This window comes from Colossoma macropomum, unplaced genomic scaffold (genome assembly GCF_904425465.1).
Source record: "Colossoma macropomum unplaced genomic scaffold, Colossoma_macropomum, whole genome shotgun sequence".
Classification (NCBI taxonomy): domain Eukaryota; kingdom Metazoa; phylum Chordata; class Actinopteri; order Characiformes; family Serrasalmidae; genus Colossoma; species Colossoma macropomum.
In genome coordinates this window covers 21,877,113-21,889,718 of record NW_023494804.1, presented here as the reverse complement: position 1 = coordinate 21,889,718, position 12,606 = coordinate 21,877,113, and the positions used below count along the sequence as shown (strand labels likewise).

At 37.4% G+C, this 12,606-nt stretch overlaps 1 protein-coding gene across 1 annotated transcript; it reads right to left on the bottom strand.

Annotated features, from left to right (window-relative positions):
- Window positions 1-854: 854 nt before the first annotated feature.
- On the bottom strand, window positions 855-9,601 carry LOC118824306 (hydroxysteroid dehydrogenase-like protein 2). Its single transcript, XM_036594359.1, has 11 exons — window positions 9,459-9,601; window positions 8,163-8,326; window positions 7,956-8,054; window positions 6,679-6,793; window positions 5,797-5,900; window positions 5,609-5,707; window positions 5,304-5,498; window positions 5,130-5,201; window positions 3,969-4,115; window positions 3,745-3,873; window positions 855-1,519 (listed from the first exon to the last, which is right to left on the bottom strand). The coding sequence occupies exons 1-11, from the start codon at window positions 9,473-9,475 to the stop codon at window positions 1,404-1,406; spliced, it is 1,257 nt and encodes a 418-aa protein (XP_036450252.1). The 5' UTR covers window positions 9,476-9,601; the 3' UTR covers window positions 855-1,403.
- Window positions 9,602-12,606: the final 3,005 nt, after the last annotated feature.

The window sequence follows — 12,606 nt, the reverse complement described above, 5'->3', positions numbered from 1 at the left end:
ATATCTTAAATATGACTTAGCATTTCGTAATTAAGATGTAGCATCTCATAATTATGGCTGACTTTCTCTTAATTATGACTTTCTCATAATTATCAATTAGCATTGCATAATAATGACCTAGCATCCCATAAGTATGACCTACATCCTCATAATAATGACTTACCATCTCAATTATGGCTTACCTTTTCATAATTATGACTTACTTTCTCATAATTATGACTTAGCGTTTCATATTTTTGATCTAGCATCTCATTATTACAACTTACTTCCTCATAATAATGACTTCTGTTTCTATAGATAATATCTTCAGATAATGATTACTATTTATATTTTGAGATGCTATGTTGGAATAATTAATATTTCAAGAAAAAAATAATTTGCTATAATAAGTCATTATTACAAGATACGTCATTTCGTATTCGTTATTTTGTATTTCGACAGTCAGCATTTGGAGAAAATAAGTCATTAATACGAGAGTAGAGAGAGTAACTATTCTGTTATCCAACTACATCATGAAATATATCATTGGTGTTTTCCATTGATGAGTGAGAGCAATGATTTCCAGAAAGCAGAGAACAGTGTGTTTATATGCTCTTTCTCAGTCTGGGTCAAAAACTGTAATAGACACTAGAATACAGGTGATAACAGAGGCTATTGAGGGGGTTATTGACCCCTTTTTCAGGGGTCAAGGTGATATATACACACATGCACAAACACACACAGAATTCTGAGAATTTATTGCTGTTTTTTAAATGCATCTCACATTTCTTGTGATAAATCCTGAAATATTTGCAATGTGGGCAAATGCAGCACTTTAAGACATTATTAGACATTTGGAAATAAATACAGTCCAATTTGAATTTGATTTTTTTATTACAGTTTAGTGCAAGATCAAGCAAATACAGCAAAAAGAAAGAACAGAAACAGGAACCGTAGAGAGAACAGTCCTAAAATTTAACTGCAAACAATATTCAGCAGTTTAACTGCAGTCGTGCTTTCATTTACCAAATCTGGTTAAATATGACTGGAGGTTAAATGTCTTCGGTTCAATGGGTTCAGCTCCACAGCTGTTTCGTCATGGACGTGTGGGAAGCAGCACACAGCTCAACATAACTAGACTCATTCAAAAGACTTGAACAGAAATAACTACATCAAAAACGGTCTAAAAAAACAAAACTTCAGTTCCACAGCCCACATGGCTTTTGGTACAATTAATTTACCAGCTGCCAGTGTTATTATGTTATTGCAAGAAAGAACAGAAGTGTCTTCGTTATAGGGATGAACATGAAAAAGAAGAAAACTGTATCGGCATTCTGTTAAGTTGATGGCTTAATAAAAATGACACGCTCAAACACCTGAGAAAAGGTGGGCGCTAATTAAGGCAGAAGGCACGTTGATCCTAGTTACACCTTGGACTTGTTGATCAAGTTCATCATCTTCTCCATTTTGATGGCTAGGGTCATGTCCCCCTCAATCTTCAGCTTGCCCGACATGAAGGCAATGGTTGGCTTTAACTTCCCTGTAGACAGAGTTGATATTAGCTCTCATTCCACTGCTTCAAGTAGCTTATTAGTAAGTAATTAAACTGTAATCACTTCTCTTGTTAAATTATGTGACCCTGATATTCATTAACCCTTTAAAGGAATCTATAGAGTTCATTCTGTGCCAAAAGTTTTAAATAAAATAATAAGATAGACAAGGAAAATATTAAGTTTTAAAAAAATAAAAAAGCTCCAAATACAAGTAATGAAAAATAATTCAAAATTCCTTCTTACAATATTGAGCAGAAACTTTACAACGCTTTCATTTTCCCAGACTTTGCTTTCCTTTTTTTTTCTATCTGAGGGTTTTGCTGTTTTTTTTTGGATTTGGAATCACCTCTTTTGCTTCTGATTTTTGGCACATTTTTAAGGAGCTGGGTCTCAGATGGCGGAGTTGACCTTAAACATCTATTGGTTGACTGATTTGGAGTGACAGGTCCACTGATCCCCCACTACACCCACTCCACAAACTCTGAGGCGACTTAGTACTAGTAGCTGCAACACTGGCATACATACATGCCAATGCAGCGCCAGAAAATGACTTCACCTGGCATGACACATTCTGCCATTATGGGTCTGGTTTACAGTTCACAGAGTGGGTGTGGCCAAGGTGTCAGAGGACCTGTGATTCCAAATCAGTTTATTATAAATTTGTCCCTCACCTGATTTCTTCTATTTTTGCTAATTTGTCACATGAAAATGTTTTAAGTCATCCAACTAATTTAAATATAAGATAGACAACATGATTACACATAAAATGCAGCTTTTAAATTATCATTCCATTTATTGAAGATAAAGATTTATTCAAAACCTGTATCACCCAGATGAAAAAGTAATTGCTCTGTAAATCGAATAACTGGTTGTGCTGTAATAACTGCAATTACACGTCAAGTCTTTTACATTGCTGTGAAGGAATTTTGGCCCACTCTTCTTTGCACCATTGTTTTATGGCAGCTACACTGAGCGGTTTTCGTGCATGAACTGCCCGTTTAAGGTCTTGTCACAGCATCCCAATGGGATTTAAGTCAGGACTTTGATTGGGCTACTCCAAAATCTTAGTTTTGTTTCTTTTGAGCCATTCAGAGGTGGACTTGCTTGTGTGCTTCGGATCATTGTCCTGCTGCATAACCCAACTGCGCTTGAGCTTTAGGTCACAAAACTGATGGATGGACATTCTCCTTCAGGATTTTCTGATAGAGAGCAAAATTAATGTTTGCATCGGCTTTGATAAGTTATCCTGCAGAAGCAAAGCAGCCCCAGACCATCACATTACCACCACCATGTTTGACTGTTGGTATGATGTCCTTATGGTGGAATGCGGTGTTAGCTTTACACTACATGTAACGGGACCATGTCTTCCAAAAAGTCCACCCTTGACTCGTCAGTCCACAGATTATTATCCCAAAAGTTTTTGGTTAATGCAAGATAAGCCTTTGTGTTGGTTTGGTCAGCAGTATCTTCATGCCTTGCAACTCACCCATTGATGCCATTTTTGCCCAGTGTCTTTCTTATTGTGGACAAGTGTACATTCACCTCAACTAAGGCAAGCGAGGCCTGCAGTTCTTTGGATGTTTGTGTGGGTTCTTTGGTGACCTCCTGGATGAGTCGGTGATGCACTCTTTGATGCTTTTTGAGACCTTCTAGTCTGCTTCACATTGCCAAACAGGTTCTATTTAAGTGATGTTCAGATTCAACAGGTCTGGCAGTAATCATGCCTGGGTGTGGGTGTGAATTTGAACCCAATAGTCACTTGAACTTGGTTAACTGCTTGATTTAGTAGCTAAGGGGGCAATTATTGTTCACATAAGGCCAGGTAGGGCTGAACAGTATTTTTGCTTCAATAAATGAAATCATATTCATTGTGTGTTTACTTGGGTTGTATTATGTCTACTATTAAAAGTAGTTTGATTATCTAAAACATTCAAAAGTGACAAATTTACGCAAAAAAAGAAGAAATTGGGAAGAGGTAAATATTTTTCACAGGACTGTATATACTGGGTAATGAATGGTATGTTTTGAAACTTTAACAGTATCTATATACTACCTCAAACGTCTTATTTAAAAAAGAAAAAGGGAAATTTGCGTTTCCATAATATGGGGCCTTTAAGTGGCTAGTCCATTTTTTTCTGGACAGTCAGTGTATATCAGTTATTATGCATTTTATATGGGCAGTGGACGAATATAGTAAAGCAGATTCTCTTACCTGCAAACATTTTGATAAAGTCATTACTGTCCAAGCTCATCACGACATCAGCTTTGACTGGTGGCTCCCCACTGCCCACACTGCCTGCGTCATTCTTCAGGTCAATGTACCAAACTCCAGGATGCTCCCCTGGAAAACAAACATTAAACAAAATTTATTTTACTGTTTTTGTCAAAACTTACAGTCGGGCTAGTTTAGACACAGCAAGGATGGTCAGGACGCACCAGACAGGTTGAATTTGTAAACTCCCTGCGTGGTTTTGACCAGCTCTGGACTGAGAATTCCCTTGATCACGTTAAACGTTTCACCAGTGGGTCCACTGAGAGCTGCTTCAGCACTGGCTTCTCCACCCTTGGAAGCAGAACTGGCACCTGAGAAAACAAAATTTTACAGCAAGTTAATCTAACTAATGGTTGATACAGATGCACGATATATATTGCCAGCCCATATAACATTAATCTATAAATTGGAAAATGTCATAATCATCATTATAACAAGTCTGATAAGGAAACTGCAGCTGAAATCACAACTGAAATCCCGCTGGTCTATTTTTACTTTTGAATGCACCAACACATGTACAGTCACTAAAAGTGGCCATTATATAATGTGAATGTTTCTAATAACAGGCATGTCTGATTGTCATGTCAAGATTTTTATTCTCACAGCACTTCATATATGGATTACAGAGTAAACTTGTTTTAAAGTGCAAAATGTAAAATGATAATTATCGGCCACTTTAATGACCAATAACTATTTATTATTAATTATGAGGTTTCATCATTGGCCCAGAAAACCCTTAATAGTGCAACTATAAATCCAACCACAAAACTAAAAACTTCTGTAAAAACTTTTCTGAAACTTCTGCGTGTTTGCATCCAAAATGCCTATGAACTCTTCATGATCCCATCAATGAACACAAGCTCACTGACAGCACTGAAAGAAAAACAGGGCCAGACTTCAATGTTTCCACCTCTGTGCTTTACAGCACTCTTAGTGCAGTCTGGTTGGAAATCTTCTCCTGTTTTTTTTCTGAAACAAATATTACAACAACAAACAACAAAATAACAAACAAGGACTGTATCTTAGCAGAACCTTGCACATTTTGCTAGCTTTCTATGCAGAGATCACTGACCAGGACATACAAAAGAAATGGCCCTTTACTATACAGAAAACTTGTTAAGGTGCTGCACTATAGCTGTGAATTGTAATTGGCATTTTTTAAATTTTATTAACTTTTAATACCTTCCTGTCCCCCTACAGGTCCTAGTTAAGGAATCGCTGACCTGAAGAATGATAAGTGCACAATGGTTAAAGTGTCCAAATACATTTAAGGTCACTGTATAATAAGCATTAGCTTTAACTATCAATTAATAGACAACACTCACTATAATCCTCTATCATCTTCTCAAGCGTCCCTGCCTCCTCATCCAGGAAGAAGTCAGGAAGCAGTGGTAGGCCTGAGTGAAATAAACATCAGATCCTATAGTTAGAATTAAGAAGTGTTTTATATTTAACCAAATAAATTGAGGTATCTGGACAAAAAGTTAAAAACAACTTACCTGGTGTGACTGCGTATACATCAAAGTCTTTAATACCCTCCTTCTTGAGGATGTCCTCGTCAATGACGAACTGTCCTGTATAGCTGACAGGTTTGCCGAGGATGGCGTAGGCGGCATCAGCCACAATTTCAACTTTTCTGCACTGTTTTCCTATTTCAGATCCACCCATTATGTTCATCAAAGCTGTTTGAATAGCTTTAAACATAAAGGGAAGGAAAACAAACAAACAAACAAACAATGAATGTTCGTAGCAGTTAAATTGCCATCTGTGATTTGTAGAGAATATAGCAGTGTGCAGAACTCACATGTTCTAGGCCACAAGGCATTCACAGCAATGGAGCCCTTGAATTCTTCAGCCATTCCAAGGACACACATGGACATGCCATATTTTGCCATGGTGTATGCTGCATAGAGAGTTAGAATATGTAAAAGAAAAGCCCATATCATAACAGTAGACCCCCTGAAATGAGGCCTGAGGCCTCTCGATGCTCACCTGTGTGGTTTTTAAACCATACAGGGTTAAGGTTCAGCGGGGGACTGAGGTTGAGAATGTGAGGGTTCTTGCTCTTCAAGAGATGTGGGATGCACAGTTTAGACCTAATTCACGAGAAGAGATAAGATAATTACTTGACAAAGAAGAGCTTGTTTACAAAAATCAGAAGTTTGAAAAAATGAGAAACATACTGCAATAAAAAAAACATTATTATCTATAATATAGAATTCTATGCTTTTCTTGCATTTTCTGTATTTTCCCCACAAGATGTCTTGTAACATTTGTGTGGTTTTAGGTATCGAAAACAGGCTATCACATTATCATTCTCCATACTTTCTTTATCCCTTGGAATTAAACAGACTGTTTGGCCCATATTGTCAATTTTACTCACAGTACCCAAACACCATCCGGACAGTCCATACAAATTAAGCTACAGAAATAACTTCTTTTAAAGTCACTGTTTCTGTGATGTCACGAAAACAACACATTTACATATTTCCACCTATTCAGCCCAGAGCAGTTTAGCTCCGCCCATTCACACTGAAGTTATAAGGAGTGTGTAGACTCACACTACTGAACGAGGTACAATATAGAATAGCCCATCAGAACAGAGGTCATTTACATACATGGGCACAGGAACAAAAACAGCCTGTTTAATTGTGTCTACGGGATAAAGACAGGATGCAAAATGCCGTGCTCACATAAAAATAAAAGATGACTGTTTTCAGTATGTAAAACCACACAAATGTTGTAAGTGGACCTCAGGGGGAAAAGATAAATTGCAAAAAATGTAAGGTGTGGATGCTTTAAGTCTGGACGCGCTTGATCAGTAACATACATACACAACGCAGACATTTACAGTCTAACTGTGTTTCTACTCACGTCAGATATGTTCCTCTGAGACTGATGCCTAACATAAGGTCCACTTTCTTCATGGGAGTATCAAGAGTCCCTGTAAGGCTGATTGCACCAGCATTGTTCACCAAAATGTCAATTCCTGTTGTTCAGCAGAAGACGAACATTTACAAACAATACTTTGCAAGGGGTAATGTTTATTTTTAGCGTCTTTAGGTACTGCCTACATTCTGAATTGGGCCACTGAGATTTATTTTTAGTCTAAGCAAACTGTCTCATCATCTAAAACTGAAGGGAAATCTTTTAGCCACTGTGGGTCAATCACAACCCAGTCAGTTTAGCGGCAGATCAGACATTAGATCGGTCGTCATCTTCTACACTCAATAAACTGTTTTTTTTTTGGCGTAGTGGATGATGTGGATGTTGGCTTGTTGAGGTAAAATTTAGAACAAAGAAATATATTTTCTAACTTCAGATATCATGGTTAGCCTAGCCACACTCCTTCAGACGGTCATGTCTGTGCCACATTTAGGCACTCGTTTTGTAGTGATGTTAGCAAAGTAAAGTAATATGGAGACCTCTCACTGGCCAGTGGAGCTACTAAACTGGAGCTGCTAAACACTGAGAAGCATCCATAGTGGAATACTGTGGAATAAACGTCTGTGTCAACTTTTAACATTTACACTTTTATATGTGAGAGGCTGATGCTCTGAGAAACGTCAACTTTTTACATTGTCAACTATTTTTGTTACACCTGGGTCTAAGCTGGTTTTCTTTATGACAGAAATAAACAGCATTCTCGAAAATCGCACCTGTTGCATGCTGTGGTAAACGCAAACACCCCAGAGCCAATAGGTTTTGTCCTACCAATATTTTCGCCCCGATTATCACTGGATCCTCTGATTTACATGGTTGTTTAACGAATAACATGCTATAAGCCAGCTAACACTGCTGTGAACTGAAGTGATGTAGCATGTAGGTAAGTCTACTATTAAACTTGAGCACTATTATTTACCAAATGCTCTTCAGAATGCTTTTGGGGGCTATACAGAAACCTTTGCAAAAACATTCTTCATCAATCTGAAGAACCCCTTCACGATGCAAAGAACCCTTTAATTTGTTATTGATGCTTTATTGCTGGCAGTTGACTGATGATGGATGATTGTCTCACTTTCCATCCATGGGGGGGCAGAAGGATGGCCATGCTTCATGCTAGACTGGCACTGCCCATCCCTGCCCACCCCCGCCCAGTATATGACATTCAACAATATCCTAGCTTGATTTGTTCTGCATCTGTGACTCACCTCCAAATTTTTTCACTGCATTCTCCACTGCATTACTGATCTGCTTCTCATCGCGGACATCCACGATACATGGCAAAGCCTTCCCGCCTGCTGCTTCAACTGCCCGACAGTCAAAACAGATCCTATTAAGCGGTTATTACACCAGACACAATCTCAAAATCCAGTAATTGCACTGTTTAGTTTTACAACATTGTTCTGATGGCCTACTTTCTTCAGCAGCTGTGTAGATAGTGCCAGGCAGCTTGGGGTGGGCTTCGGCGGTTTTGGCTGCTATGACAACATTGGCACCGTCCTTGGCAGCTTTGAGAGCGATGGCCTTACCAATGCCTCGACTCGCACCCGTGATAAACAGGGTGTATCCGGACAGCCTTCTGTATCAATGCACAAGTCATTGTCCAAGTTAGACCTACAACAGCATGTTGCTAAAAGCACCAAGCAACACACGCAAAGCAATGTTTTTTACATGCAGTCTTTAAGGACCACATCATGGAAAACCAAACTTTTTCTAGAATAAAATGTAGTATGCAAAGTTTAAGATGCATCATTCACAACCTAGTCCAAATATGCAAACTCAGCTGCAGAAACAGCCTGCTTTAAATTCACTGCTTTTGTGAGGTCACAAAATTATTTACATATCTACTCAGCCTACAGCAGTTTAGGAGTGTTTCAGAATAGGATCTTGTACACAGATTAGTCTTAAAGGCACAGTCTGTTTAATTCTAAGAGATAGAGTGGAAATGGTCAGGTAGAAATGAATTAGGACATAGAAATAGTCATCTATTTGGTCTGTATATGTTTTTCCTTTGAATTTGTGTTGTACGACGTTTAAAAAGCAATAAAAAAAAAAGAAATAGTCATGTAGAATTATTTACATTTCACTTTTACAATTTTTGGTAAAACAAAAATAAAACAAAAAGTGCCATAAGTGGACTTAAAAATTGCAAGAAAAATATATGACATGGGCCCTTTAAACCTAACGGGAGAAGAAGCCAGTATCACTGTCACAAAGACTTATGCCCCAAATATAGGGGAAAGGTCATCAGGGATAACGAAAGTAAGTTACTACCTTCACACATGTAGAAGATAATTCCTTCCCATTTATTAGGATTAATAAGAGTATATATATATATATATATATATATATATATATATATATATATATATATACACACACACACACACACAAGTAAGTTAATGTATAAGTTTCTTGCTGGTTTATAAAGGGTCTTTCTTTCCAAAGATCACCATTCAGCTCCATTATACATAATGACCTGCAAACTGTGCCACTTCAGTTTTGCACAAACCTGATGAGATTCACATTCAACTATGTATGCAAAATATCAGAGTCATTTAAAGCGACTGCAACCAGCCAGCTAACGTTGAATATTACAGACTTCAATCACGCACAAAGCCTCAATGTTAGCAAGCTGGCTGGTAAGTTTGCAGCATCAACTTCACTAAACAGGAAATGAAGAGCGGCTGTAACTACAGTAACACACTCACCCCGAATTCTGCAGCATTGCGTAGTGAAGGAATTCACCAGGTTTCAGTGAGAGGACAGATTAGAGTAGCTCTGAATTACAGCCCAGTAAGGCACAGTTTATAACATCAGCAGGGCTGATTTGCCCTTTAGCCCAGTTCAAGATATTTACTAGCTAGAACCCACACTCGTCCGCACTTCCTGGGCGCCATTTTTGGCGCTTCAAAATTAGTGAGATTGAAAATTAGTTGTAACGTCGCTGAACTGAAGCCATATTCATTTATTTACGTTTAAAAATTCATTGCTTTATAAATTCCAGCAATAAGAGCCATCCACAGAGATTAATTAAAGTTTTAGTAACGCCACAAAATTATTTATTATCTATAAGATTATTATGGATGAAGCATCTTCAGCGCCCTCTGCTGTGCAGGGGGACGTGTTACGGTATCTGCATGCAAAGTGCACAGTCGCGCAAAATGTTGTGTTGACACATCTTTTACAGAGTACACACTTCTGCACATTTTAATACACAATTAATTGTAATTAATTAATTGTCATTTAACAAATTGGGTAAAAAAAATACAGCATGAAATGTGGTCTGTGGAAATGTCATTGCACATATTCTGTATATGTATAGATAAATATAGATAGATATAGATATATAGATATAGATATATATTGATATGGATATGATATTTTATCCACAAAATGCACTGGAAATTTGCTGCATTTATTTAAATGTGTCTTTCATGCAAACCAAATGATCTGGATGTATTTTTATTGATTATATGCATTACAAAAACATGGTGAGATTTTCTTATGCTACAAATAGAAACTGTCCAAAATACACTCACCTTTTTTATTATTTCGATTGGTCATTATAACGCGCACCGTCCATTTTTCATCTTCTACACAGTAATCCTTTATTTCAGAGTGGTTATGGTACCATGTTACGGTACTGAGTTGGAGGGAAAGCCTCTTGCAGGGTGCAGATCATATTATCTGTGATCTGAATCTATATATATAAATATATGTGTGTATATATATATATATATAAATATATATATATATATATGTACCCTTTTCAAAAAGGTTCTATACAGAACCATGTACAGCACATTCTCCATCAATCTGAAAAAAAACTTTTGATGATGCAAAGAGCCCTTTAATCATGCAAAGGGTTCTTTGAGTGTTCATGGTTCTTTACTGAATTTCTTTACTGAAGACCCCTAAAGAACCATCATTTTAAAGAGTGTATATACACCTCTGGTACAATTTGGATTCTCATGCGGTCAAAGAGAAATCCAAACGTGATCTGATCACAGAAAATGATGCATGTTGATGCCAGGTGTCCACAGCCTCTATGTATCATCTAACGAAGGGCTCTGGGAGTTGTGATGAGTTGTGTTCAAACCTGATTTCTTCAAAAGATCTGAAAGGACAGTTTATAGTTTTTTTGTCAGGTTTCAAAGTTCTGACTTTTACAAAACAGTTAAAATGTAAAAGACCAAAGTGCACAAACAAGAACATTCTAGTGTTTGCACTTGTCCTTAGAATGGTCAGAGGACAGAAAAGTAAAATAAACACAAGTGAAAAGGAAGAGAACAGGTTCTAGGGTCTTTCAACTTATTTTCTTGACATATTGATTTAATGTCATAAGATAATGACTACTTTTTTTAAATATTGAATATCTCATAATTATTTTGAAATAGTATCTTGGAATAATAACATTACATTTCAAGCAAGTATATAATTTGCTCTAATAAGTCATTATTACAAGATACTTAATTATTTCGACAAAAGTCAGTATTTTGAGAAAATAAGCAATTAATACGAGATACTATGAGTTTCAGAGTAAATATTCCATTATCCAACTACAGCCACAATTCCAAAAAAGTTGGGACGCTGTGTAAAATGTAAATAAAAACAGAATGCAATGATTTGCAAATTTCATAGACCCATATTTTATTTACAATAAAACATAGAACACATATCAGATGTCGAAAGTGGGACATTTCATGAAAAATATTAACTTATTTAGAACTTGATGGCAGCAACACATCTTAAAAAAGTTGGGACAGGGCCATGTCTATCTTGTGTAGCATCCCCTCTTCTAAGTGTCTGGGAAGTGAGGAGACAATTGCTGGAGTTTGGGAGAGGAATGTTGCCCCATTCTTGTCTGATGTAGGATTTTGTCTTCTTTGCAGGATTTTTCGCTTCATGATGGGGCAAATGTTTTCTATTGGTGAAAGGCCTGGATTGCAGGCAGGCCAGTTCAGCACCTGGACTCTTCTTCTGTGAAGCTCTGCTGTTGTGATGGATGCAGTATTGATAGTGCCTTCCATGGCATAGGCACTAATGCAACCCCATACCATCAGAGATGCAGGCTTTTGAACTGTGCACTGATAACAAGCTGGAGTCCACAGGACACGGCGTCTGTGGTTTCCAAAAAGAATTATAAATTTGAATTTATCTGAACAGTTTTCCATTTTGCCTCAGTCCATTTAAACTGAGCTTTGGCCCAGAGAAGACGGCGGCGTTTCTGGATCGTGTTGACATATGGCTTCTTTGCAACAGCTTTAACTTGCATTTGTGGATTGCATGGCGAACTGTGTTCCCAGACAATGATTTTCTGGAAGTGTTCATGCAGTGATGTTCAGTACAGAATCATGCCTGTTTTTAATTCAGTGCCACCTGAGGACCTGAAGATCACGAGCATCCAATATTGACCATTGGCGTTGTCCCTTGCGTACAGGGATTTCTCCAGATTCTCTGAATGTTTTGATATTATGTGCTGTACGTGGTGGGATATGGAAAGTCTTCGCAATTTTACGTTGAGTAACATTTTTCTGAAATTGCTCCACAATTTTTAGATGCAGTTTTTTGCAGATCTGTGAACTTCTGCCTCTCTAAAATGCTCTTGTTATACCCAGTCATGTAAGTTAGTGGCAAATTGCTCCTCGAGCTGTATTTTATTAGTACCACTTACTTTTCCAGTCTGTTGTTGCCCGTCCCAACTTTTTTGAGATGCGTTGCTACCGTCAAGTTCTAAATGAGTTCATATTTTTCATGAAATGGTAAAATGATAAAATATGGGTCTATTTGCATTGTTTTTATTTACATTTATTTACATTTTACACAGCATCGCTACTTTTTTGGAATTGGGGTTGT

Excerpts from the sequence above, each read along its gene's own strand:
- LOC118824306 (XM_036594359.1), bottom strand. Across the intron at positions 8,055-8,162 it reads CTACACAGCTGCTGAAGAAA|TTGAAGCAGCAGGCGGGAAG; the intron begins GTAGGCCATCAG and ends ACTGTCGGGCAG. Across the intron at positions 5,708-5,796 it reads ATGGTTTAAAAACCACACAG|CATACACCATGGCAAAATAT; the intron begins GTGAGCATCGAG and ends CTCTCTATGCAG.